The 26,159-nt window shown below is 57.5% G+C and overlaps 2 protein-coding genes across 3 annotated transcripts; one reads left to right on the top strand and one right to left on the bottom strand.

Moving 5' to 3' along the window:
• Positions 247–8,961, top strand: ZYX (zyxin). The gene is made up of 10 exons (XM_018046841.1): positions 247–365; positions 514–727; positions 1,214–1,413; positions 1,570–1,662; positions 1,768–2,262; positions 6,419–6,539; positions 6,708–6,877; positions 7,003–7,181; positions 7,684–7,804; positions 8,351–8,961. The coding sequence occupies exons 2-10, from the start codon at positions 526–528 to the stop codon at positions 8,447–8,449; spliced, it is 1,680 nt and encodes a 559-aa protein (XP_017902330.1). The 5' UTR covers positions 247–365; positions 514–525; the 3' UTR covers positions 8,450–8,961.
• EPHA1 (EPH receptor A1) lies at positions 9,262–24,778 on the bottom strand. 2 transcript variants are annotated; one of them, XM_018046839.1, is made up of 18 exons: positions 24,615–24,778; positions 23,537–23,604; positions 18,589–18,870; positions 17,215–17,620; positions 16,822–16,977; positions 16,162–16,506; positions 15,903–16,030; positions 15,509–15,659; positions 14,934–15,030; positions 14,647–14,714; positions 13,759–13,884; positions 12,711–12,896; positions 12,481–12,542; positions 12,150–12,356; positions 11,830–11,979; positions 11,378–11,571; positions 9,680–9,835; positions 9,262–9,598 (listed from the first exon to the last, which is right to left on the bottom strand). In XM_018046839.1, the coding sequence occupies exons 1-18, from the start codon at positions 24,703–24,705 to the stop codon at positions 9,520–9,522; spliced, it is 2,952 nt and encodes a 983-aa protein (XP_017902328.1). In that variant the 5' UTR covers positions 24,706–24,778; the 3' UTR covers positions 9,262–9,519. The 2 variants fall into 2 exon arrangements, with proteins under 2 accessions (XP_017902328.1, XP_017902329.1); XM_018046840.1 differs by lacking the exon at positions 23,537–23,604 and having other exon boundaries at positions 24,615–24,718.

Raw genomic sequence — 26,159 nt, 5'->3', positions numbered from 1 at the left:
CTGTGTTTGGGGAGGGGGTGGTCTGCGCCCGGCCGGGGCGGCGGGGGCGGAGGTGCCCTCCTGGACGGGAGGGGGCCAGGTCGGGGGGTGGGAGCGGGGCGGGAGGACCTAGGCGAAGCCCGCGGCCCGGGGGCCGGAGCAGGGCCCCTTCCTGGGGGAGTTTCCCGCCGCGGCCGCCTCCCCGCCTCTCCCCGCCCCCTCTCCGGGCCGCTCCTTGTATGGTCTGCGCGCCGCGCTCTCCCCGCCCTCTCCCTCCCTCCGTCTTCCCTGCGTCCCTCCCCGCCCGGCTGGACCGGGACGCAGAGTCCGCGGACTCGGCTGCGAGGCGGACCCTGGCAGACGCGGTGCGCACGCTCCGGCCCGCGGTGAGGCGCGGGGAGCCGCCCGGCGGCCGCCCTCGGGGTCGGGGAGCCGGGGCGCCGAGGGGAGCCGGGCCGCGGCGCCGGGGGCGGGGGGCTCGATCCTCAGCCCGGCTCGGCGCTGCCTAACCCCGGCACCCCCCGCCCCCCGCAGCCCGGCCTGGCCATGGCGGCCCCCCGCCCGCCTCGCGCGATCTCCGTCTCGGCTCCGGTGTTTTACGCCCCGCAGAAGAAGTTCGCCCCGGTGGTGGCCCCGAAGCCCAAAGTGAATCCTTTCCGGCCCGGCGACAGCGAGCCGCCTGCGGCCGCTGGGGCCCAGCGCGCACAGATGGGCCGGGTGGGCGAGATCCCCCCGCCGCCCCCGGAAGGTAGGTGGCCGAGCTTGGGGGCTGGACCTCGGCGGGCGCCGGCCTAAGGGGGGAGGGGTTTCGGGAATTCGGGGGATGTCTGGAAAGGTTGCGGCGGAGGGGGCTGGGCGCAGACACCCAGTCCCGAGCAGATGTTCTTAGCTCATCGCGGAGCTCGTGGCTGGGAGCCAGGGCTCCTGGGACAGTTCCAAGTCCCCCCGCCTGGGGGTGGGAGGCGGGAATGTGGGGCACGAATGTTCCCCTCTGGGTCCGTTTTCCGAAGTGAAACGGGAGATGCACCCCTCCTTTCCTGACCCGGGGCTCTCAGGGCGCCCTGCAAGCACTCCCCCCACCAAACCCCTTTACTTTCTTTCCTGTGCGTTCCGGAACCCTCGAGAGACTTCTTGGGTTAGAGGTTAGGGGTTAGAACCGCTTCTTCAAGGAGGGGAACCTGACGAAGGGTCGGGGGGCCCCTGCTGACCGCCCTCCGTCTCCTTCCAACCCCAGACTTTCCCTTACCGCCTCCTCCGGTGGTCGGGGAGGCAGACGACGCCGAGGGCGCCCTGGGAGGTGCCTTCCCACCTCCGCCACCCCCGATCGACGAACCGTTTCCCCCCGCGCCTTTGGAGGAGGAGATCTTCCCTTCCCCACCGCCCCCGCTAGTGGAGGAGGGAGGTCCCGAGGCCCCCACCCAGTTCCCATCGCAGGTACGGAGGCCCGGGAGGGGCAGCCAAAGCGATCACGTCCCCAGGGAAGAAGAAGGAGGGTCCTTTTCTGTCGACTTCGGCGGCATCTCTGCCCTCCGGGAGGGCGGGGTGGCTGTGGGGAACTGGGATGGGGCGCTCTGACCCCTGCCCCTCTAGCCCAGGGAGAAGGTGAGCAGTATTGATCTGGAGATCGACTCCCTGTCTTCGCTCCTGGATGACATGACCAAGAACGATCCCTTCAAAGCCCGGGTAAGGGGCTGGAGAGCAGGGGAGGCAGGCCAGGGAGGAAGGGCTGGGCCTGGAACCCCACAGCCTCCTCTAAGGCACTTCTCTCCCCTCTGCCTCCCTTCGCAGGTGTCATCTGGATATGTACCCCCGCCGGTCACCACTCCATTCATTTCCAAGTCCAGTACTAAGCCTGCAACTGGGGGCACAGCACCCCTGCCTCCCTGGAAGTCCCCTTCTAGCTCCCAGCCTGTGTCCCAGGCTCAACCTCAGAGCCAGACACAGTTCCATGTCCAGTCCCAGCCCCAGGCCAAACCCCAGGCCCCTCCCCAGCCTGTGCCTTTGGCCACCACCCAGCCTCGGGGGCCCCTAGCCCCATCTCCAGCCCCTAAGTTTTCTCCGGTGACTCCCAAGTTTACCCCTGTGGCTTCCAAGTTCAGCCCTGGAGCCCCAGGTGGACCCGGGTCCCAGCCCCATCAGAAGCTGGGGCCCCCTGAAGCTCCCTCTTCCACTGGCAGAGGCTCCCCTCAGCCCCCCAGCGTTACCTATGCTCAGCAGAAGGAGAAGCCCCAAGTGCAGGAGAAGCAGCACCCAGTGCCCCCACCGACTCAAAACCAAAACCAGGTGAGGGATGCAGGGAGACTGGGCTGATTCCCCAGGGGCTGGAGGCCGGGCAGGCAGGAAGACCGGGCTGAGCCCTGGGGGCTGGAGGCTGGGCTAAGTCCAGGATCCCGAGCCTGAGTGGGGTGTGGGGTGGTGGGATCGTTTTCAGCCTCTAGGGTTGGATGGTGGAGAAAGTGCTTCGGTGGGGGGAGAGCCTGGCAGGGTCTGAGGCTGGGTGGGGCCTGACTGGGAGTGAGGGGCGCAGCACAGACTCTTGAGTTAGGGGGAGGATTTGGTGCACCTTTTCCTTTGCCCTGCCCCAGAAAGTTAAAGAGAAGGATGAGATCATCAGCAGTCCAACTTCAGATCTTCCCCTTTCTTGGATTCTTGAGTTAATCTCTGCTCTTCTACGAGCTTTCCCTGCCCGAGGGCCCATCTGGTGATAAGAGCCACTGGCAATAACGCTGGTAAACACTGGCTGAGGCAGCCAGTGACTGCTCAGTGCCAGGCACTGTGCTCTGTACTCGGGAGGGAGGAGACCTTGGAGAGCTTGAGCCGAAGGGAGTCAGTGGACCTGTAACAGAATTCCTCGCTCCCAAGACCCCAGGCAAGTTAGGTGAACTTTGAGCCTCAGTTCCCTATCTACCTTCACAATGGTGATAAGGATTACCTGAGCCAGAGCTGATGCTGGGGGTCTGCACTGAGCACATGAATGCTCAAGGTAGGAAAGTTATCACTCCTGTCTGACCATTCCTGCCTTGCAGTTCAGACTGATCTTCTGGGTTTAAGGGATCTTGTCAGATACCTGGTCCAAACAACCATGGAATTAACTGACAGCATGGGTTTCTGTGTGTGTGTGTGTGTGCAAGGCAAGAGATGCCAAGTGCCAATGAGTTTTGCAGAATTCGGTTGTTACAGGAACTCCAAACAGGGAGCCAGTGTGGAGGCTGGCATGTTAGGTAAAGGCATCAGGGTGCTGGTGTGCCTTTAATGATGGTGGGATTTAAGAATCCAGAGAGGAGAGGGAAGGGCATTCTAGTGGGAACCGCATGAGCAAAACTCAAGGGCACAGATACACCAGGGGTGTCTGGAGGACAGAAAGTGGAAGGCCCCTGGGGGGAAATTGTAGAGCTGTACTTAGAGAGGTGGGTGGGGACTTCAGGGGCCTGCGGAGATGAAATAGTGCACCCAGGAAGCCTGGGGGTCCTGGAGAGGCGGGAGTGTTGTCTGGGTAGAGGTATGGCTGCGTCCGGAGGTTTTGGGGAAAGTTTTTCCGGCAGAGGTGTGGACTAGATGCAGGAGGTCAGTGATGTGTGGGGGTGCACTCCTGGGTGATGGTAACATTGGCAGAAATGAAAAATATGGCCCAGATCAGAGAGCTCTTACAAAGGAAGCACCTCCAGGCTTACTAGCTGATAAGGAGTTGGAAGAGGATGGGAGAGGAGTTAAAAAGAAAAAAAACCCGGATGTGTTGGGGAATGACAGCGTTGCTGACAAAATAGAGAAGTCCAGAAGGGGAAATGGTGTGGACGGGAAGGGGAGGGTCTGGCTGTCAGCATGTTGAGCAATGGGTTCCAGGAGGATCTCCTTTCAGCTGGAACTGTCATTCAGTCAGAAATGGGGGGACGGGTGGCAGGAGAGGGCCAAGGTGAGGTGTGTGAATGCGTGCTGGTCATGTGGGCGTTTGTGTGCGGTGATAACTGCAGCCTGGGGGCGCTCACACCGGCCGGGCTGGGAAGAAACCTGGGTGATGCTCCTGTGCGCCTGGGAGGAGTGGGAAGAATGGCAGAAGGAGGAGGGGAGTCACGAGTCAGGGTGGCATCTCCGAAAGAGAACGGTGGCCGAGGAACCCCATCAGTGGGGCTCCAAGGGGGATGAGGGCTAAAGTAAGGCCAGGGATTGGACGATTCAGGATTCAGAAGCTGTGTCCTTTTGAGGGGCAGTGAAGGAGTGAGTGGGTGGTGAGAAGCTTGGGAGTTGCCCAAGTAGCCTGTTCTTAGAGGTTGGCAGGGAAACACCTTGGGAAGATGTATGTGTGTGCGTGCGTGTGTGTGTGTGTGTGTGTGTGTGTGTGTGTGTGTGTGTAGGGTTGACATTAGGGGAGGAAGGCTCAGGTGTGTGTGTGTGAACCAGGAGGAAGAAGCCTATGGAAGAGACGGGTTGGGGGTCCCTGAGAGCTGGACGCACTGTTGGTGCCAGCTCCACCCTCGGGGCATTTCCAGCCCAGACACAGTGGATGCAGTGGCCTCAAGCAGGCTTTTGTGATGAGGGAGCTCGGGCTGGCCAGCTTCCAGCTCCTGGGTCACGTAGGAGGTGAGGTCATCTGAGAGCGAGGGGGCAAGGCCGCGGGGGGCTGGAGACGATGGAAAGGTTTGAAACAGTTGCTCTGGGGCAGGCGAGAGTGGGAACCCGCAGCAGCCAAATGCCAGCCAGCCGCGCCTGGCTGGAGGGTGTGGAGGGCCCCCGAAGTGTTTGGTGAACTCCCTCTGCAGTCGTCTCCCCACCTACTTTCTGCAGCTGGGAGGCAGAAACAGGAAGCGGGCGGTGGCGTGGGCCCAGGGTTGACTGAGATCGGACTAGATAAGCAACGGTAACCGACTGGTGGCAAGGGTAGCTGTGAGAGCCTTGTGGAAATCAGTGGTCAAGGGAACTGGGCCTGCGGGGAGGCCAGACGGAAGGAGCAGATGCAGAAGGCATGTGGGAGAGGGTTGGGAATCAGAGGCGCCAAGGCTTTTCCGAGCAGGTTCCTTCAGGAGGTGAGAGTGGGAAACGGAGGAAGTGATGGTCGGGAGGTGGAGCCCAGGGTCTTGGAGGTGGCGACCAGTAAATCTCAGATCCAAGGGGTCCCACGGTGGAAGGTGACTGAGCAGGAGGGACGTTTGGAGCTGTTGGAGTTGAAGAGGCGTGAGTGCCGTACATGTCAAACCTGGGACGTCGGTGCTGGCAGGCAGAGAGGGGGAAACAGCAGCTGGATTGTGTCGTGGAGGAGCATGGATACCCAAGGGGAGCTGATATTCCAAGGAATGGAAGAGGCATCTAAGTGGCTGGCTGTGTCGTCTTCCTCTGTCCCCAAGATGCTGGGAGGGGAAGACTGGGAGCAGAAAAGGTGACACTTACATAGAAGGGGCTTGCAGGAGACTCCCACGGTCAGTTAAAGACAGGAGGAGGCAAGGGAAAATGGCTGAAGCTGGAACGTCTATAGCGGATGCAGCTCTTGATGCAGACAGGTGTGAGCTTGGTGGAGCCAGGGGTGCGGGCAAGGTGACCACGGGAAGAGGGAACTGGGTGGCTTTGAGGTTCCCCGTGTTAGGGACTAAAGGCATTGGCAGGTAGAGCGTTCAGTGGTGGGGCCACAGTCCTGGGTGGACTTAGCAGTGGAGACCAACGCAGCATTCCTGGGGGACCATGTCATGGAGATGCTGCTACAGGTCGGACTGCCCCCGTGGGGCCTCCTCCCGGGATGTCTCAGGGTTACTGGCACTGCTGACCCCCAACTTCACTCCCACCCCCAATCTGCAGCTGTCTCAGGACCCCCCTGAACAGGAGGGGCGGGCTGGCCGGAGAGGGGCCACTGGAGAGTGGCCCTTCTCTGAAGCCTCCTGGGGAGGGCCTGGGGTCAGCCAGGTGGTCCAGGAACGCCCCTCGAGGGAGGGACCCTGGGGCATCTGCGTGGGAGCTGGGCGCTGGGGTCTAACCTGACTCCCGCTGTGTTGTACCCTCACGCTGACAGGGGCTGCCGGGCAGCCGGCGGGACGGGTAGGTGTGTGTGCGTGGGCCTCACCCGCCACCGCGCGCCGGTCTCTCCGTGGGGGCCGTGTCCCAGCATGCTCTGTGGGGTTGACGCGTGGCCTGGCGTGCTTGGTGCTTCTGTGACCTGAGCTGCTGTGTGCGTGGCCTCCGTCCGCTCAGTCGTTCCAGCCTGTCTGTGTCTTCGGGCAAAGCGGGTGGCAGGTTCATCCTCGTCCCTTGATTTGTGTGGTGCTTGGGGGGTCGGGGAGGGAGGTTGAGGAGCTTTTGGGGGTCCCACCAACCTGAGTATCTGGAAACCAGGAGACGGGGCAGGGGGTGGGATCCATCCTTTTCGGGGAGAAAGCAGAGAAGCCAGCTGGGGTGGGTTCTTGGAGGGCGGTGCCCCTTGAGAGGGAGAGAGGGCATGAAGAAAGTGCTGGGATTTCAGGTGCGCCCCGCTGGGGCCCCGGGGCCTCTGACACTGAAAGAGGTGGAGGAGCTGGAGCAGCTGACGCAGAAGCTGATGCAGGACATGGAGCATCCTCAGAAGCAGAGCGTGCCCGTCAACGGTGAGAGCCCACCACCCCGCCTGGAGCGACGGCCCCTCTGTTTCCGGGCCGTTCCCATGCCTGCGGCTCCCGGCCCTGTCTGTCTGATGCCAGCTGACCCCTCACGAGCTCTTTTCTTTTTTTTTGCCATCTCTCCTGTTTTGTCTCCATCCTCTCCGGCCTTCCCAGAGTCCTGTGGCCGGTGTCACCAGCCGCTGGCACGTTCGCAGCCCGCGGTCCGCGCTCTGGGGCAGCTCTTCCACATCACCTGCTTTACCTGCCGCCAGTGTGAGCAGCAGCTCCAAGGCCAGCAGTTCTACAGCCTGGAGGGGGCTCCGTACTGCGAGGGCTGCTACACCGTGAGTCCCGGCGTCGGGTGCGGGGCAGGGGGCTCGGCCAGGGTTGCGGCCGGCACGGGGCAGACAGCTGGCCCTGGGGTGCCGGTTCCCGGCCCACCTCCAGCTGCTGCCCACCCCCTCCGCAGGACACCCTGGAGAAGTGCAGCACCTGTGGGCAGCCGATCACTGACCGCATGCTGAGGGCCACAGGCAAGGCCTACCACCCGCAGTGTTTCACCTGTGTGGTCTGCGCCTGCCCCCTGGAGGGCACCTCCTTCATTGTGGACCAGGCCAACAGGCCCCACTGCGTCCCCGACTACCACAAGTGAGGACCCCCCGCCCACCTCCGGGCCCTTCTCTGGGTACCAGCAACGATTTGTCTGGGAGCCAGGCTGCCCCCGACCCCAAGACCGCTCTTCAATCTCTGGGGCTTGCTTGCTGTCCCCACCTCCTGTCTGTGGATAGCAGGGACCGGTTCATCTGGACTTGGCTGTCCAGTGGCCTTTGGCCTGCCGGCTTGTCCCCTTCCCCAGCCCAGGGCTCACTCTCCGAGGTTTCTTTCGGGTGTGGTCTTGCGTTCAGCTCTGGGCCCGAGTGACTTCATTTCACACGCAGGCTGCATTCTGCCTTTGGAGATCAGCTGTTTGGAGCTCGGGGTTTCCCCTTAGAAACAGTGTTTACAAGGTAGCTGCTTTCTGAGGCCAGCGGCAAGGTTCCCATGATGGAACCAAAGGACGGGAAAGTGGCCTGCCGTCTCATTTCCCTGCGCTTGGGCGGAGGTCAGCACCCGGCGCCCCCACCTGACACACTGGCCTTCCGCCCCGCAGGCAATATGCCCCGCGATGCTCTGTGTGCTCGGAGCCCATCATGCCGGAGCCTGGGCGCGAGGAGACTGTGCGCGTGGTCGCTCTGGACAAGAACTTCCACATGAAGTGCTACAAGTGCGAGGTCAGCTGCACCCCCCGCCCCGAACCCCCCAGGAGTGGGAGGTTGGTGGGACGCTGCTCACGGGTCAGGCGGTGGACGGTGCTGGCTTGCAGGACCTGGGTGCTGCAATTTTGAGGGTGGGCAGTGGAGGCGCCCACACCCGCCCCGCAAAGATGCGTCCTTGGCTTCAGGATGGCGGTGTGGGCTTCTCCGTGAGGTCACTGACTGATACAGCAAGGAGAGGGGGCCGACCCACGGGGAGGGAAGGGTGCAGCTTTGTCATGGGAGGTTGGGGGTCTCTGTGACGTTAAAGGAGTTGGAAGAGAGGTGAGGCAGGTGGGAGACACCCCACTGGAAGCAACCACTGCCCATCCTAGGGGAGAGTCCTCAGGCACAAAACTGGGGGTGAGAGAGGTGGGGATAGGAATGGGGGGGCGGCTGTGGCTGGGCCAATGCAGAGAGAGCAGGGCTGAGCTGTGAAGCATCTGGCCTCCCAATGTAAAGATGGAGGTGGGGCGCGTGGGTGGGGGGGCCTCCCGGCCAGCGCGCTCTCTTTGCTCCTCCCAGGACTGTGGGAAGCCCCTCTCCATTGAGGCGGATGACAATGGCTGCTTCCCCTTGGATGGCCACGTGCTCTGCCGGAAATGCCACACTGCCAGAGCCTAGACTGAGTGAGGACTGGCCCCCTTCTCAGACCACAAGCCCATTCCCCCATCAGCGGACAGCCCATTCCCCCATCAGCGGACTGCCCACGTTGAGACCACATCCCCTTCACCCTCCCCACAGTTATTTTTTGACGTCCAGCCCCTCCCTCCATACCAAACCCCACCCTAGTCTCCTTTGTGCCCTGATCCAGGGCCCCTCTGTGGCCTTGGGGCTGCAGAGTCCCAGCCCTGGGGTCCAGTCCTGCAGGGACCACCCACCATCGTCCAGGTAGCCCCGCCCAAGGGGCCACCTGGCTGGACACTGCTGCTTGCACCGCTGTGCCGACGCCCTCAGCCTGCCCTCGAGCAGCTCCGGCCTCTGCCTTCTAAGGGCCAGGAGACACCCACACTCGACCTTCTGGAAGGCTGGGCTGGGCTCACCAGCCTGGACATCCCCCCCCCACCCCCCAGCCCCAGCCCCTGTGCTGCCAGGTTGTGGCTACAGCTACAAATAAAAGACAGTGTTTTCCAGAAGGCTTAGTAGTTGACTCTTTTGTACCTCCAGCCCTTGAGGATGAGATGGAGATGTTTAATCGCTCAGTCGTGTCTGCTGACTCTGTGACCCCATGAACTGTAGCCTGCCAGGCTCCTCTGTCCATGGGATTCTCCAGGCAAGAACACTGGAGTGGGTTGCCATGCCCTCCTCCAGGGGGATCTCCCAGATCCAGGGGTTGAACCCACGTCTCCTGCATTGACAGGTGGATTCTTTACCACTGAGCCACCTGGGAAGCCTGAGATGGAGGAGACAGGGGGATTAAAAAAAACACACAAAAACCTGGGGTGAAGTTTCTGTTTATTTACAAAAATATATATGTATATGTATATAATATATATTACGCCCTCCCCCAACTCCCACAATTCACTTTTTTACTTCTACCCAACCTCCCTTTTTAAAACAAAGAGACTTCAGAGAGCTTCAGAGGCAGTTCCTCGGGAAGCAAGCAGGAGCAGCACTGACGTCCTGTGTCTGGTGGGTCGAGGGACCTGGGTCCCATCCTTGCTCCCTGAGGACAGGGAAGGGGAGGGGAAGGCTCAGTCCTTGAAGCCCTGAATACTGTAAAGAATGCGCTTCTGGTGGCCCGGGAGCGTGATCCCCATCTGCACCAGGTCCCTGTGGGCAAGGAGAGGGGCTGGGTGAGTGCCGGGGCTCCATTCCCAGCGGCCCCACCCTGCCCGGCCCCAGCGTCCTCACTCGGCCGTCAGGTCCAGCACGCACTCCATGGTGTCCAGCCCGGCGGAGTGGAAGTGCAGGGCATAGCGCTTCATTCGGATGGACTCCAGCCACTCGGCCACACTCCGGTAGGGGATCCCGTCGGAGCCGCTCAAGCTGGGCAGGCGAAGGGTCACCCTGCGGGGCGTGGGGGGGACCCCTTAGTTGCATGCAATGGGAGATGCAGGGCTTTCCTGAAACTGGGGCTCAGCCTCCGTGCCTGTGCGGCCGGTCTGCAAGCCGGGTGTCTGACACAGATTACATAGACTTTTCGGGTTAGCCCGGCCATTGTCTCTCAACTCATTTCCTGGCCTGTTGCCTGGCAACAGCTACAAGGCAGGCTGACAGTCGTGTGGCACTGACAGACCTGGGGACAAGAGGCAGTTTGGAGGTCCAGACAAGGGACCACCGGCCCACCAGCACTCCAGTGGCCAGCTCTGGGCAACTGATGGGGGCCGGTTAAGACGCGAGGATCAAGTATCCTGGTTGAGAGGAAGCAGGAGGTGGAGAACAGAGGCCCCGGAAGGTGGATGTAGCCTCGCCTTTTCTCAGGGTGGCCCCCAGGAGTTCTGGGAGCAGCCCTCAGCTTGCCACCTCCGACCTTGTCTGTTATTCTTGCACTCTGACCCCCACAATACAATGAGTGTTCCTGTTCTGAAGCCAGCTGGGGCCAAAAACCATTAGCAAAGTAAATCTGCTGGGGGGAAAATATCCAACATTCCAGAAAGATTAGCACATGCGGTCTCCAGTGCACGAGGGAGTTGTGCTCTAAAAAGATAGTTTCAAAAGTTGGAACTGGGAGCACGTTTTCTCCCAGAAACAAGGTTATATATGGCGGTCTGATACAGAGGCCAGCACACCAGAGTTGCTTTACCCGATAAAGCATTTGAAGCAGTGCCTGTTTCTCCCATCTCACCCCTGCAACCAGTCGATCCTCTATTCTGGCACTGTTTTCGGTAAAATACATTTCTGACCATGTCCCTCCCATGGACAGTTAAAAAAAAAAAAAAATTGGTCAGGGTCAAGTCCAAACTTCTCTGCACCCTGCATTATTTGCAGCTGGCACACCCTCAGCTCCCCAACCCTTGCTGTCGACATGACCTGGGAGCCTTCCCAGACCCCACAAGGTTGCTTCTCTCAGGACACGCAGCCCCCCACTGGCTCTTGTCGGTTTCTCTGTCTTCCCTTCCCCATTCTCAGGGACCAAGCCCCCTGGAGCAGGTAGCAGGTTGGCAGCCACTTGCATAAACTTTCTCTCTCAGTGTGCTTGCTTCCTGTGCTGCGCTTGGTCGCTCAGTCACATCCGACTCTTTGCAACCCTGTGGACTGTAGCCCACCAGGCTCCTCTGTCCCTGGGGATTCTCCAGGCAAGAATACTGGAGTGGATTGCCATGCCCTCCTGCATGGGATACCCCCAACCCAGGGATCGAACCCAGGTCTCCTGCATTGGCAGGCAGATTCTTTGCCACTTGAGCCACCAGCAAAATCTCCATCAAACTAGAGCTATCAAGGCTGAGACACTGTACCTCCTCCATCAGAGCAGATTCTTCTCGGAAGTGCAGACTGGAATCCTGCCCCTATGCCTGACTCTTGGGAGCTCCACAGGCCCGGCGCTCGGTGCATGTGGCTGCTGCCCGTTTCCATTCTCCCAGACCTACGCTCCCCACCCAGCGTGGTTACCTGGGATCAAAGTTGGCAATGGTTCTCAGGGAGTGGGGGTTGGCCTGCAGATGCTCCAGCTGTGCCTTCAGGCGGTGGAAGGGGGGCCGGCGGGCACGGTCGTAGGCCCAGCAGTTCTTCATGAGTTCATAGAGGGGGGCAGGGCAGTCCATGGGCGGCGGTAGCCGGTACCCATCCTCAATGCTCTTCATTACCTACAGCGAGGAGGAGGGCAGGAAGCTAGCCTGGCAGCCCAGGAGGAATACCTCTGTGCACACAAGATCACTGCCACAGAGCCTCTGAACCCTCTGACCAGAGTGGGCGTGGTCAAGACAGCAGGGCATGAGGTGAAGGGGACCAGAGAGGATAGGAATGCAGATAAAGGGTGACAAAGAAAAAATCAGGGTATTTGTAGGAAAGGGCCGTGGAGGATCTGGGGAGAGGACGGGAGGTGTGAGAAACACCAGGCTCACCTCCTGATTGCTCATCTCCCCATAGGGCTTGTCCCCGAAGCTGAGCACCTCCCACATCACGATCCCAAAGCTCCACACATCGCTGGCCGTGGTGAAGATCCGGTGGGCGATGGCTTCGGGGGCTGTCCAACGGATGGGGATCTTCCCTCCCTAACAGGGCACGTGGGGCAGAAAGCTGAGGAGTCCCAGCACGGAAGGGCATGGGAGGCTACCGTGTCCCCGTGACCATGCCTCTTGTGCCCTGTATGCACTGACTGCTGTGCGTACAGCGTGTAGTTGTGGGTGTGACTGTGTATGCGATAGGCGCATAAGGCTCTAACCTGGGTTTCATAGGTGCCATCGAAGTTGTCCAGGAGGCGGGTCAGGCCAAAGTCAGACACCTTGCAGCACAGGTTCTGACTCACCAAGATGTTCCTGGCGGCCAGGTCCCGGTGGACATAATTGTGGTCACTGAGGTAGTTCATGCCGGATGCTATGCCCTGCAGCATGGCCACCAGCTGCCCAGGCACTAGCTGGTCCTCCCGCTCCTGCAGCAGGGAGTGGGCGAAGTCAGGGGCTGGGCCGGGTCTCCTCTTCCCAGAACCGGGGTCCGTGCCTGGGCGGGGCTCTGTGGCCAGTCCCCTTTCCCAGCTGGCCCTGTACCCTCCTCACCCGTAGGAAGGCATCCAAGGCTCCATTCTCCATAAACTCCGTGATGATCATGATGGGTTTTCCTGAGACACAAAGCACACATCACCCCAGCAGCCTCCACCCCTTCTGCACCCAGAACCAGACTTCCTGCCTCTGAGAGCACAGCCGCCCTCCACTACCAGTGGTCTCAGCCCTCCTCCCCCACCCCCTCCCCTGGCCCCTGCAGCTCTCTCGGACCCCACCCCTCATACTCTTTGTGACCACGCCTTCCAGGTGCAGAATGTGCGGGTGGTTGAACTGGCCCATGATAGTCGCCTCTCGAAGGAAGTTCCACCACTGGCCATCAGGAGATGTGTCTTTCAAGGTCTTAATAGCCACAATCTTGCAATCCTGGCTGGGGAGTCTCAGGGACCCCCGATACACTTCCCCAAACTCTCCTGGGTGGCAAGAAAACAGGGTCACGGCCGGATACACTGTCAGGCTCCCGAGGGGGACAGGCAGCGACCTCCCCAGTCCTCCAGTTCTCTTTTCTTCTCTGGCCCAGAGGATCAGAACCATGGTGTACCCTCCTCCCTGAGACAGGGCTGGGCTGTACTTCCCAGGGCCGGGCGGGAGCCTGAAACAGGAGGGCAGCCCTGTAAACTATTTAGCGCTGCCTCCCCACCTAGCACAGTTCCGGTGCTCAGGAGACACTGGGCACGGGGGTACCGTGCGGTGGGGCTGGACTGTGTTCACGAAGGGCAGGCTGGTCAGGGTCAGTACACAAGTGACTGGGGAAGCTGACTACTGCCGCCTCTCTTCCGCAAGCTCCTCCGGGCACAATTCGGCCAGCTTGGCTACACAATCGGCCAAGACACTGCCGAGCTTTGTTCTCTGTTCAGATCCATTTCCCCTGGTGACCCAAGGGATCAGGGCAGCCCAAGGACACTGGGCCCCTGGTGGGGTGGAATGCAGGAGGCCCTGAGTCCCTCCCACATTTGGGAACCTTCTGAGAAGAGCCTGAGCCTGGGCACAGTGACCCTCTCTCTTGACAGAGATGATGTGTCTAATGCTCTTGATCAGAAATTCCACAATCACAGAGACAGATGGTGCAGGAGGTGGGGGCTGCTCCAGGACACCTGATAAGGGGGTTAAAACGTGAACACAGTGGTTTCAGGACACAGGGTACAATGGGGAGGAGACTCATCTGGGAGCTCCTGGGCCAGAGGAGGGGCCAGCTGGGCTCTGCAAGGAAGGGCTGGAAGGAAGAGGCCTGCTGGCAGCTCTGTGCTGCCACACAGAGGGGACCACAGGGCTCACCTTCCCCTATGACGGTGTCCACGACCAGCCAGGCTGGGTCGAGCTCCTGGGTGAAGTCCAGGGCTCCCTGGGCAGGGTCTTCATACGCCTGGAGGTCAACATAAGGCTTCAGCCATAGCTTGTCCTCTGCAGGCGGAAAAGGGTGGACTCAGTCCAACTCCAGGGGCTCACGGGTACTGGTTCAGGAGGGGCCAGCAGTGAAAGACAGTGAAGTGAAAGAGAGTCTCCTCCCTCAGCAATTAAGCCTCCATAGCCCAGTCACTCCTCCTGTGTCTGCATGCAAAGCTTGTGTGTCCTCGCCTCCCAGGGACCACAGCAGCAGGCAGGAAGCCAGACGTGAAACGTGTTCACGGCCTCGAGTGACCCAATCTTCCCGAGGATCCTGGACCCTAAGTCCTTGCCTCCCTCCTCCCCACAGCTCACCACCCCGCTCCAGTCACTCACAGCTCATTCACATTCCCAGACAAGCCTGGCTCCTGCCCCGTGACCTGGATGGGCCCCAGACTCCCCCTTTGGTGAGGTACCTAACGAGGTGACCAGTGGGAAGCCCACATGCCTGGAAGGAGCCTTTTCCTCCCTCCCGGCCTCAGCCCACAGACCCGGCCAGGCAGGGCAAGGAAGGCGGCCCAGACCTGGGCATTTCCGTACAGTAGCTCTGACAGCTCACAGGTAATTGCACAGAGCCTCTGGGGGACTATTAGTACAGAGTTAATTAACCAAAGTTAATTAAGGAGTGAAACACCACAGCCCCGGAGACAGCAGAGCCCACTCATGCCCCCAGAGCTGCGCTAGCAAGTCTGGGTCCCTGGGTCCCTGGGTCCCGTCCTAGGAGCACCTCCCAACACGCATGCTCACACAAATGTGTGCACGCAGGTGCTCCCGGCTCACCTCGGTCCCCATCAGCGACACGATCTCGCTGCCTCTGCTGCCTCTGGTGCCGTCGCCGCTGAGCTCTCCTGTCGGGGTGGGGACCAGGGTCTTCAGGGGTCCAGGACCACCTCAGAGGCCCAAATGCTCTTTGGCTGAGCCCTCCCCAGAAATAACAGGGGGTGGGAGGGGACACAGGAGTTTTGGGACTAGGGGGTGGGAAGACTGTTGGGACTGCATTCAGGAGCTTCTGCCTGGGCACAGGGGACCCAGGGTGGGGAGGGGAATTGGGGGCACAGGAGAAACACCTGGAACGGAAGACCAGCATCCCGAGCAGCAGAGCTACGCCCAGCAGCAGCCCGAAGATAATGGCCACGATCTCGCCTCCGGTCAGGACACTGGACACTGCAGGCACACGGGGTGAAGACGTCGGGGGGTGCTTAGGGCCCCCAGGAATGATGGAGGTTAAAAGGGCACATGCAGGGGGGTATGCATCCCCCAACCAGGGAGATGGGTACGGGTGTGGGTGAGAAAGCCTGTGAGAAGGGCCCCATCCAGGGACCATCAGCTTGGGCTGCCAGCCAGTGGCCCCTGACCTGAGAGGTTAGGAGACTGGACCGATGCCGGCCGGCAGTATATGGCATTAGGATGTATGTCTGAGAAGGAGGTGTGCTGTGAGTCTGTATGGAGCTGTCCACCCAGGAAGCTTCTGTGTGTGCGTGCGTGTGTGTGCGTGCGTGCGTGCGTGTGTGTGTGTGCGTGCGTGCGTGCGTGTGTGTGTGTATACAGGAAGGAGGTCACTAACCGGAACAGGGTCTGAGAAGCCTCAGGGGGATGACAGGTGCGTGTGTGTCTGGGACAGAACACAGAATAACCCACTGACCTGGTGGGCTGGTCCGAAACTCATGGTCAGCGGAGAAGGGGCCGGGGCCCAGAGGGGTCACCATGCGGACTCTGACGATGTACGTGGTGTCAGGCTGCAGTTCTGTCAGCAGGACTCTGGGCTCTAGAACCATCTGGTACCGCTCTTCGTCCTGCAGATGGGGGTGCTCATGTTATCTGGGCCGTGCCACACCAGACCTGGTGGAGGAGATGGGCAGTCCTGGGAACATGCGGGAGGGGAGGCTGGGGAATGGTCAGGGCAGGGCTCTTGACAGGATTCTGCCCTGAGACAGCCACACAGGTCACTGCGGGCTGTCTTCTCCCATCCTGCACCCCAGGCTAGGAAATGTCAGGTGCGACCAGGCACGGACATTGGAGTTTAGTCGCATTCTCACCTGGTTCAGCACGTGCAGCTCGTAGCTGAGGTTTCCCTCGGGACTGCGGGGCCGAGACCCTGCCCAGGTCAGCTCCAGCTGCCGTGGTGCCTTCTTCACCAGTCTCAGGGACAAGCCTGACAGGGACTCTGCAAGTTCAGAGGGAGGAAATCACTTAAGTAGCTTCTGTTGGCTTTTCACCCATCAACTTGTCCCCATGGTCCTATGCTCCCCCTACTCCCCGTCTTCTCCAGGCCTTGCTGGCCCACAGGCCCCTCACCTGCAGACCCCATGTTGATGCTGAGTGAGGCGCTGGCAGGCTTGGAGGCACCCAACCCCGACACGCCATTCTGGGCTTCCACACTGAAGGTGTAGTTGGCGTGGGGGTCGAGGCCGTCCACACGCACTGAGGATGCTGTCAGCCCGCTAGGTCCTGCAGAGAAGCGCACACCTGCCCCGCAGGGCTGGCAGGGCCCCCAGTCCAGCGCTGCTCCCTGACACTGAGAACACTCCACATTGTATCTGATATCTTCGCGTTCCCCCAGGTCTGCTGGGGGTTCCCAGCGCAGGGAGAGCTGAGTCCCTGAAATGGAGAAGCTCAGATTTCGGGGGGTTGAGGGGGGACCTATGAGAAAAGACAGGCCATCAGTAGGGGCCAGCGTTGCTCTCTCCCCAAGCTGCTGGCTCACAGCCTCCCAACACCCTGATTCTCAAAGTCCTCCGAAGTTCCTGCCAGATTTGATTTCTAGTGAGGAAAAGGTAGCTTAACTGCACCTCTGTGCTCTCCTAGGAGAGCAGGGGTGCGGGCTGAGGGCATTAAGTGGCTGGCACCCTGGATGGTCCCAGTATCTTATAGGCTCCGGAAAGTTCTGACTCCAACACAGGCTTAGCCACAGTCCTGTACCCCCTCACAGACAGCCAGGCCCTGGCCCCGACTCACGTGTGCATGCAGCATGGGGCCCCTCCCCAGGAGCTCGGTAGTGCCCACTCTCACAGGCACATTCCGTGGCCCCTTCAGCCTCGGCTGTGCTATGTTGGGGGCACTTGAGACACTGGGGCGCATCCACGTCACTCCGATAGGAGCCACTCGGGCAGGCTGGAGAGAGAATGCCACAGAGCCAAGATGGTCCAGCATTTTACAGGCAGAATCATATCCCTCCCTCCAATCCTTTGTGCTAGAAATACCCCGGCACATGTCTCCCTAGGGCCGTTGAACACTCAGTGTAAAAGTCAACTGAGATGGAGCGTCGGCTTCCTTCTGGCCCTTGGCATCCGGGAGTCCCTCCCACAAGGGGCCCCTGCAGGTTCTCCCCACCTCCTCAAGTCTTCTTACCAAGGCATTCTTCAGCATCGCTGCTGCCCTCCTCATACCCAGGCTCACAGTGGCACCGCCCCACCGGTACCAACCACTCGCCATCAGGGCTGCAGTGCATGAGGGGCGCACCCGAGGGGCCAGGGCTGATGTGCGCGTGGGGCAGGCAGGTCCCTGCCACTTCGGCCAACCCCCCAGGTCCAGGCAGAGTGTCGGGGAATCGGGCCAAGCCATGCACAGTCTCAGGGCAGCGCTGGTAGAAGACCCGGACGGACACCAGGGCCACGCAGGCACCCGGGTTGTGGAAGGCAAGGTAGAGGCCTCGGCGGGTCAGGCGGCCCAAGGAGCAGCGCTCCACGTTCATCTTCACGGCTCTGGATGCGAGGTCTCGGACGGTGAAGCTCTGGTCGGCAGCCACCGTGGTTACCTGGGAAGGAGGCAGGGGATGAGGGAACAAGGCAAAGCCGTGCTTCACTCCCACATCGCAGAAGCGACTGCTTGCTTGACACTTCACAATTTATACAGCCATCAACGGAAGGCTGATCATGTGGCAGCTACTGAACCAAGCATTTTTACGTGCATTAATCCTGCAAGGTGGAATGGATCACCTCCCCATGTGACAGATGAAGAAATTAAGGCCAAGAGAAGAAGAAGAAACGTGGATAAAATCACCAGCTACCACCTGGTGGGGCTGGGATGGGAACCCAGGCTTTAGGACGCTGCAGCTCTGCTACTTCCCACTATTCACAGGTGCTCCCAACCTCAGTGGCAATGAAGTGATCAGTTATAAAGCGCGTCAGCATTCATTTCTTACTAATAACCAACTTTACAACAGCTGCTCTTCGGAAAAAAACATGAGAGTACATCCTGTAATAATATGCTCCCTTTTCTTTCGCATTCCAGTATGTTTTCTTGGGTAGGAAAGAAAGGGAAAAGATTAGAGAGTGGCCTGCAGAGAACTGTCTTCTTACACAACTCCTCTAGGTACACTTATGGGCGTGCCACACACAGCTGTGGTGAGCACCAATGTAAAAAGTCCAAATACCTCTCCCCTGCCCCCACCATGCCATGCTCTTATCTCAATGGATGCTCATAAAGCCCTCTAAAATAGATGAGGCTGGCACTCATTAATAATAATAAAATACTTTTATCACCATTTCAAGACAAGGAAAAGCTCAGAGAGGTTAAGTGACACTCCCTGTGTCGGGACACAGCTGAAAAGGTACTCGAATCCAGCCCTTCTGATTTCTAGTCCCATATTCTTTTTGTTATTCCACACCTACACCCTCTTCCCGTTTTTGCCACCTTCTCTCTCTCTGAGCAGAACAGGGTCATGGAAGGGAGTGGGGCAAGGATGAGCATCAGGGCTGAAATGGCCACGAGGGGCAGGAGCACCTTCTGGAACAGGGGCCGCCGGAGCTGAATGCCCACGTCCTGGTCACTCTCCATGTACAGGAGGTTGAAGGTCTCCTTGCAGCCCAAAGGCCCTGCTTCCCCGGGGAAACTCTTGCAGTCCCGCACGGTAAACTGCAACTCCACGTGGACGCGTGAGGCCTCCTCTCCCCGGTAGATCCAATTGGTGCGAAGCCAGTGGTCGGTGTCTCTGCCTTCTTCCACGGGGCAGTCCTGGTACATGTACAGGGGTGTCCCGTTCAGTATCTGCTGCACCTCACTCCACTGTGAGAGGAAAATCAGAGTCAGCCCCCAAGTCATCCACACCTACTCCCCAGATACTGACTTTCTAGAGTGGAGCCAAGGAAGCTGGTGTCAGAGCTCTACAGGTTCACACTTCTTGTCCTGCTCTCTCTCAAACCCCCAAGCACCAGGATAGTAGGGTAACTGCTTAAGACTGGGGACTTATTTGGATATAGCATAAGCAAGACAATGGGCTTCCTAGGCGGTGCTAGTGGTAAAGAACTCTCCTGCCAATGCAGGAGATGCAAGAGATGCAGGTTCAGTTCCTGGGTCGGGAAGAGCCCCTGGAGGAGGGCATGACAACCACTCCAGTATTCTTGCTTGGAAAATCCCAGGGACAGAAGAGCCTGGCGGACTATGGTCCGAAGGGTTGAAAAGAGTCGGACGTGACTGAAGCGGCTTAACACTTGTGCAAGACAACACCTCCTCAACAACCCTGGCCGGCCGGCCCCGGACCCTTCAGTGAGCCCACTCCAACTCGAAGAGTATGAGTACCATTTTCACCTATTTCATCAGCAAAGCTGTCAGATACCCCAAAGGCAGATTTTGGTAGCAAAAGCTCATTCACAGACTCTTTCTGCCTATTTGTTCAGAGGAGGGGAGACTACATATGACATGAAGGCTCCTGACTTCTGGAGGGCAAGAGTAAGCATAGAACCCTTCTATATGAGGGAATCTCATCCTCTCCAATGTTCCTTCCAGTTATGGCCACTATCAAAATCAACAGTGGAAAGAGCTGGTTGGACTCCTAGACATCATCCAGTTCACGTTGCTTAACTCTTTAACATTAAAAAAATGTTTAATCTTAGTAATAATAATGATGGCCAGCACTAATACAGTGCTCATCAAGGGCCAGTCACTCTTTTAAGCATTTTGGATGAAGAAGCTGAGTAACAGTTCAGTTAAAGGACTTACTTGCTCAAGGCATCAGCTATTAAGAGGAGGAGCTAGGAGGTACACCCAGGGATTCTAGGCTCCAGAGTTTATGCTCTTAATCATCATGTTTCTATGTGCTTATTACAAAAAGCCAAAGAATAAAAACCTACATAAAATAAAAAGTGAAATTCTTCTCGTCCATCCACTCATTTTTAACAACCTGGAATAAAGCTTCCCAGATAATTTTCAGTGCTTCTAGAGAAATACTTGAATGTTTTCTCCTGCGCATGTTTTTCATGGTTTTTTAAACATATACATTTCATTTTATAACCTACTTTTTGCTTTTAACAAATAGTCTTTGAAAGATACCCACAACAGTGTGTGCTGCTGCTGCTGCTGCTAAGTCGCTTCAGTCGTGTCCAACTCTGTGCGACCCCGTAGACGGCAGCCCACCAGGCTCCCCCGTCCCTGGGATTCTCCAGGCAGGAACACTGGAGCGGGTTGCCATTTCCTTCTCCAATGCATGAAAGTGAAAAGTGAAAGTGATGTTGCTCAGTCATGCTGATTCTTAGCAACCCCATGGACTATAGCCTACCAGGCTCCTCCGTCCATGGGATTTTCCAGGCAAGAGCACTGGAGTGGTCGCCATTGCCTTCTCTGGCAACAGTTTATAGATCTACCTAATTCTTTTCAGCAATTCTTAAAATAGTCTCATTGTACGGATGCACCATAATTTATATAATTATTTACCTATTGTTGGATATTTAGGTAACTTCTAGCTTTTTTAAAAAAAATTTAAAGTAAAAATGTTTAGATTTATATGATTTCTATAGAACTACTATATATCCAAATTGTCCTTCGCAGAGGCTTTATCAACTTACAGGTCCACAGTGCAGGAGGTGCATTTTCTCAAAACTTCATTAACACTGGACATCAATGAGCTTTTTACTTTTGGCCAATCTTACGGACAAAACAGCTTCTGGCCATTTTAATTCACCTTTCTTTGGGGAGGAGGTTGCGGCACTTTTCTTTTGCTCACTGTCTATGGGTCTTTTTATGCAGTTGTGTTTTTATAACTTTGCCCAATATTCTACTGTCATCTTTCGAATCCTTTCAGTATCCAGTTGGATAAGCTTTTCTTTCCCTACATTACAGATACTATCCATTTGCTTGAAATGTATATTTCATATATTTTCTCCATCATACCATTTAATTTTGCTAATGCGGTCTTTAAAGTTTTTTACATAATAACATTTTTTTCTTCTTTCGTTTTTCTGTGTTATGCAAATATTTTGCTTGGGAAGCTCTCCCATCCCAAATTATAAAGATCTTCTACATTTCTCCTAACATTCTTATAGGTTTGGTTTTTAGGTTTAGATTTAAGCTTCGTAGAATTTTTGTGTGTGTGTATAGTGGGCTTCCCGGGTAGGGCTAGTGGTAAAGAACCCACCTGCCAATGCAGGAGATGTAGGAGACGTGGGTTCGATCCCTGGGTTGGGAAGATCCCCTGGAGAAGGGAATGGCAACCCACTCCAGTATTCTTGCCTGGAAAATTCTATGGACAGAGGAGCCTGGCGGGCTACAGTCCATGGGGCAGCAAAGAGTCGGACACTGAGCGACTGAGCACATAGTGTGAAGATGTAACTTTACTTTCTTCCTTTAAAAAATTAGGGACACTGAATTGTCAGTTTATCAACTAGGCTATACCTTGCACATTGATTTGCAATTCCAATGTTATCACAGACTAAAATCTCAAGTATGCAGGTTTGTTTGGGGACTTTCTATTCTGTTGCATTGACCTGAATATTCTTGTGCAATACCAAGTGTTTTAATCATAACTGATGTATAGTATGTTCTGATATCTGGTAGGACAAGTTTTCTATTTCATTATTCTTCTTTTTCAAAAGAATTCTCAGCCATTCTTAAGTATATTCTCTGCTAGATGAATTTTTAAGAAGCACTCAAATTCTATAAAATATTTCATTGATATTTTGGCTGCAACCCCCTTATTGTATAAAGAAGAGACTGAGGCCCATAGCAAGCTCACTTTCCCGAGGATTTTAATTACTACTTGCAGTGTTGGAAAAGGTGAGGAAAAGTGCCAGGAACTTAAAAGTTCGGGGTGGTGTGGTGCAGGCGCAGAAGTATACGTCGCTGTGAGGCACGTATTTTTTGTATTAGGGTAGGGGGTTCAAAGATAGAACAAGGGGTATCCCGGCTACAGCGACGGCAGGCAGCAAGGGCCTGTTCTTAGGGAGCTGTGATGGAGAAGCCGGAGTGGAAGGCTTAGGGTGGAGGTCAGGTGGAGAGGTGGTGGGTGGTTAATGCACAGCTCATTAGCTAGACTGCCAGGCCTGCAGCTGGAGCCAAGAGAAGCAGATGTTTGCAGCTGTAACTCGCTTCCCTTGGTTCCAGCAGTGACAGATGTGGGAGAAGCAGCTGCCTGGGATCCACAGCAAGGATCCTTTCACTTATCACTCTGGTTGCTGGCTGCTACATAGGTCTGCTCTGGGGAGGCTGAATCTGAATGTGTGTGTGTGTGTTTTGAAAAGACGGGGAGGGATGGAAGGGACACAGCAGACAGTGGAAATGTGCCTGCTGCTGTCTTCTTGCCTCCCTAGTACAAAGCTGTTTAGCCTGAGCTGCAAAAAGGGCCTTGCTTCCACTCCAGCCCAGTTAGGGGAGACTTATTTGGGTGGGGAGTGGCAGGGGTAGCCCCTGGGAGCCTGCAGATGGCCCTGCAGCCCTCACTGTGGAGTGGTGAGCTGGTTTATGAGATGCGGCACCTATTAGAACTGGCCTACTCCAGGATTTTCCGAGCAGCCCCTCCTGTAGGATACCTTATGATTTAGTCTATTAATTCTAATTACAGGCCACTCCACGGGAGAGCCCAGAGTGGAGCCAGGACCCTGCGATCCAGAGGGAAAGAAACCAAGTAACCCCAACGCCAGAAATGGAGGCTGGATTCCTACTGCTGTAGGAAAGAAAAAGGGACACCCAGAGAACAGAGTCCAGGTTCAGAGGGAAGAGGCCTGAGGCCAGAGTCCTGGAGGCTGTGGCGCTTGCGGAGACTCCTGTGGTCCCAGGCCCAGCTCCGCTGAGTGGCAGCTTTGCTCTGGGACTCACAGGATCCTTCCCCTGCTCACTGGGTCTTTGGAATATCCAACAACTTAGAATGCATGGTGTACCTGGGCTGGGGAGAACGGAAGGGCCAAGGGCTCTCTAATGGGGCAGCTTTTAACTTTGAGAGAGTCATAGATGCTTTGAAGAAGGTGATGAAAACCCTGGCTCTCCTTTTCCAGACCAAAAAAAAAAAAAGTCCACATACAGCTACCTAACTCTGAATACTCTTTGATGGGGGCCCCTGACCCCCTGAAACCTATCTGCGCAACTCCACTGGGATGGATGGACCCCAGATTGAAGACACTCTTCTGTGTTTGGGTCTTAGCCCCCAACCATCCCAGGGATGGTCCATTCTCTTCCTAGGGGGGCTGTCACTCTCATCTTCCTCCAAGTCCTTGCAAGTATTGAGCCCTTCCTCTCTGGGGCAGGGAGAGGAGGAGCCAGGCAATGAAGCTTTCCCCATGGGGTGAAGCCTGACCCCCCGCCAGTCCCATTCAGGAGGCTCTGACTCACCTCCCCTCCCCTCCCCCTCCCGGAGGAGACACTTCCAGTTTTTCCAGCTCTTTTCTCCGCTCCTCCACCCACCTCACCATCCCATTTCCCAGTGGCCTTCAGCCTTGAGCCACCCCAAATGCCCCCTGACACTCACCCCATCCTCTGGGGGATCCAGGAGCCAGCCCAGCTCTTCCTGTGCCTTGCTAGTATCCATTAGAGTGACTGAAGGTGGAGAGAAAGGGGGCTGTCATCTCTGGGGGAGGCCCCACATGTGCAACTCACATTCCTTCTCCTGGGCCCATAGCCCCGAAGCTTCAGCACCCTGTACCCTCACAGCTGTAAGTTCCTGAGGTTTAGGGGAGGAAAACCTCCCCAGAAGGAGGATTGAAGAGGAGCTCCAGCGCTTAGTCTGTCTTCCTCCCGAGTGTGAAGGGAGAAAGGCAGAGTGGGGCAAGGGTTGGAGGGCTGAACCTTTGGCCAAAGTCAACAGCAGGAAGAGCAGTCCCAGTGAGGCTGGGCAGCCTCTCACTTGGTAGGGACCGTCAGGTGTAGAAATGGAGGGGCGGATGGACAAGAGAGGAGCTTGGCTGCTGGGGATTGTTGAGTGGGTGGGTAGAATGTGGACAGGGGACTCTGGAGGGGCATCCTGGGTGGGGGAGCTGCCTCCCCTTGGCAAAGGGCCTGGCCTGCCTGTAATTGAGGTGGTGGAGTGGGGTACAGGCACAGCCACGAGTCCGGGAAGCGGGGATAGCAGGATCACAGAGCATGCAAGTGTCCACAGGAAAGGCTTGACCTCTGCAGCCGGGAGCCCCTGCACCTAACCCACCCCCAGCTGCAGGTCCCTCTGTCCCCGGGCTTAAGATGGCATAAGGGGACTTCCACCTCCGACTTCCGAAGGTTCAGGTCTCTGGGTTGGGAGCCTGAGGCTGGGAGTGCTTGGGAATGGAGAGTCCCCAAGATTGCTGGGGTGGGAGGTTGCTTTCAGCAGAAACTCACTCTCCACCCCCACCCCACCCAGGAGCAAACTGCTGGCCAGAAGGGAATGGGGTGAGTGACCCGGGAAAGCAGCTGTTTGGGGTTAAAGGCCAAAGACTGGCCTGGCCAGTCGATCGCCGGGCAGCCGGGCAAAACAAGAGCACTGGAGAGGGGCTGCGAGGAGAGGGCCTCTCTGGAATGCCGGCTCCCGGAGGAGGAGGGGGTGGGGCGGGGCGGGGCGGGGCGGGGGTCTGTACCTTCCACGGCGCGCGCCCCCGGGGGCAGCGGGGCGCAGAGCAGCAGCAGCAGCAGCAGCAGCCCGAGCCCCAGGGGCCAGCGCCGCTCCATGGCGCTGGGCCGAAACCTGGGACCGCGGCCCGGACGGCGGGGCCAGGTCGCGAGAACTAGGCTAGCCCGGCCGGCCGGGCGGGGGCGGGGAGGGGGCGGGGCCAACCCCCGGGGCGGAGTCCCGGCCTCACCTGGATCACCTTCTTAAAGGGACAGGAGGGCAGGAAGGAAACTTGTAAAACAGGCCATAAACTTCAAAAAAACCGGAGGCGCCTTGACCGGAACGAGACAGCGGGCGCCGCCTAGTGGGTGGGATTGGGAATCGACTTGGCTTCGTGCTCCTTTGGACCCTAAACCCATCCCTGTCTCCAACCGGCCTTTGGCCTTTCTGCACCCTGGTGTCCCCTCCCTTCTCCCTTTCTTCAGGGCCCAGCGCTGTAATAGACACCGGGAGGGGGAAAGCAGGGTAAAGAGACACGTCTTGATGTTCCCGTCGGGGAGGCTTAGGTGACCATCATGCAAGGCGAGGTCGGTTGGAAGCAAGTCCGGGCGGGGGCTCGGTAGGTGAGTCTTGAGGGAGGAGACTTGGGTGAGCTGGGTTTTCTGGGTGGCAGAGATTGGGCAAGGCGTGAGCGAAGGCCCGAGGGCAGGGAGCCTCAAGGTGCCTCTGGGAGTGGTAAGGGACCAGTCTGACTGCTGGGCTCAGGACTATCGTCCTGGGAACCAGGCGGGAAAGGCAGGTGTGGGCCCAGGCAGGGAAGATCTTGGTAAACGCGTGAAGGAGTTTGCACGTTAGTGCGCACTTTACAGAGCGATGGGAGAAACTGGTGAGGGCTTCTGAACGCAAGTGGTAACAGGAGCTAATGGTGTAGACAAACGGCCCTCGCCCCTGTTGGAGACTTTGTTGTTTTAGTTGTTCAATCGTGTCTCACTCTTTGCGACCCCTCGGACTGTAGTTTGCCAGGCTCCTCTGTCCATGGGGTTTCCCAGGCAAGAATACTGGAGTGGGTTGTCATTTCCTTCTCCAAGGGATCTTCCCGACCCAGGGATCAAACCCTCATCTCCTGCATTGGCAGGCGATTTCTTTACCACTGAGCCACCTGGGAAGCCCACGTTGGAGAGTGCCTCCCAGTATATTCAATACATGTTTCTTCAGTTTCCACTCTGCTTGCGAACAAGCTCTGAAAGCTTCAAAGAAGAATCCTTGCTCTAAACAAACTATTGTCTGAGGAGTGTTTGCAGGGGCTGGAGCATAAAGCAAGAGCAGAGATGGCTAAAGTGACAGATGGGAGGCACACATTAGGGGTGACAGTAGCTCCAGAGGGAGTGATCGCCCACTGAGGACCGGTGGTCAGTCCATGCCTGGGGCCTCCCCTTCCTGCAGCCTTCTCTGGCTCCATCTCATCTGTCTGACTCATTCATAGTTTTTCTATCCTTTGAATTGTTGCATGTTTTGGTCATCGTGGGGGAAGGGAGGTGGTGCGTTTTAGGTGCTTATTTTGTTTCAAAAAACT

Source organism: Capra hircus, chromosome 4 (genome assembly GCF_001704415.2).
Source record: "Capra hircus breed San Clemente chromosome 4, ASM170441v1, whole genome shotgun sequence".
Lineage (NCBI taxonomy): Eukaryota > Metazoa > Chordata > Mammalia > Artiodactyla > Bovidae > Capra > Capra hircus.
The sequence above is the reverse complement of the archived record's forward strand: the minus strand, read 5'-3'. Positions and strand labels throughout refer to the sequence as shown.

Bases quoted from the DNA above. Each gene is read 5' to 3' on its own strand.
- ZYX (XM_018046841.1), top strand. From the start codon at position 526: ATGGCGGCCCCCCGCCCGCCTCGCGCGATCTCCGTCTCGGCTCCGGTG. The intron at 1,663-1,767 runs GTAAGGGGCTGG...CTCCCTTCGCAG, and splicing joins ACGATCCCTTCAAAGCCCGG to GTGTCATCTGGATATGTACC. The intron at 6,878-7,002 runs GTGAGTCCCGGC...CCCCCTCCGCAG, and splicing joins ACTGCGAGGGCTGCTACACC to GACACCCTGGAGAAGTGCAG.
- EPHA1 (XM_018046839.1), bottom strand. From the start codon at position 24,705: ATGGAGCGGCGCTGGCCCCTGGGGCTCGGGCTGCTGCTGCTGCTGCTG. The intron at 15,660-15,902 runs GTGAGAATGCGA...CCCCATCTGCAG, and splicing joins AGCTGCACGTGCTGAACCAG to GACGAAGAGCGGTACCAGAT. The intron at 12,543-12,710 runs GTATGAGGGGTG...TTTGTGTCTCAG, and splicing joins GGAAGGCGTGGTCACAAAGA to GAAAACCCATCATGATCATC.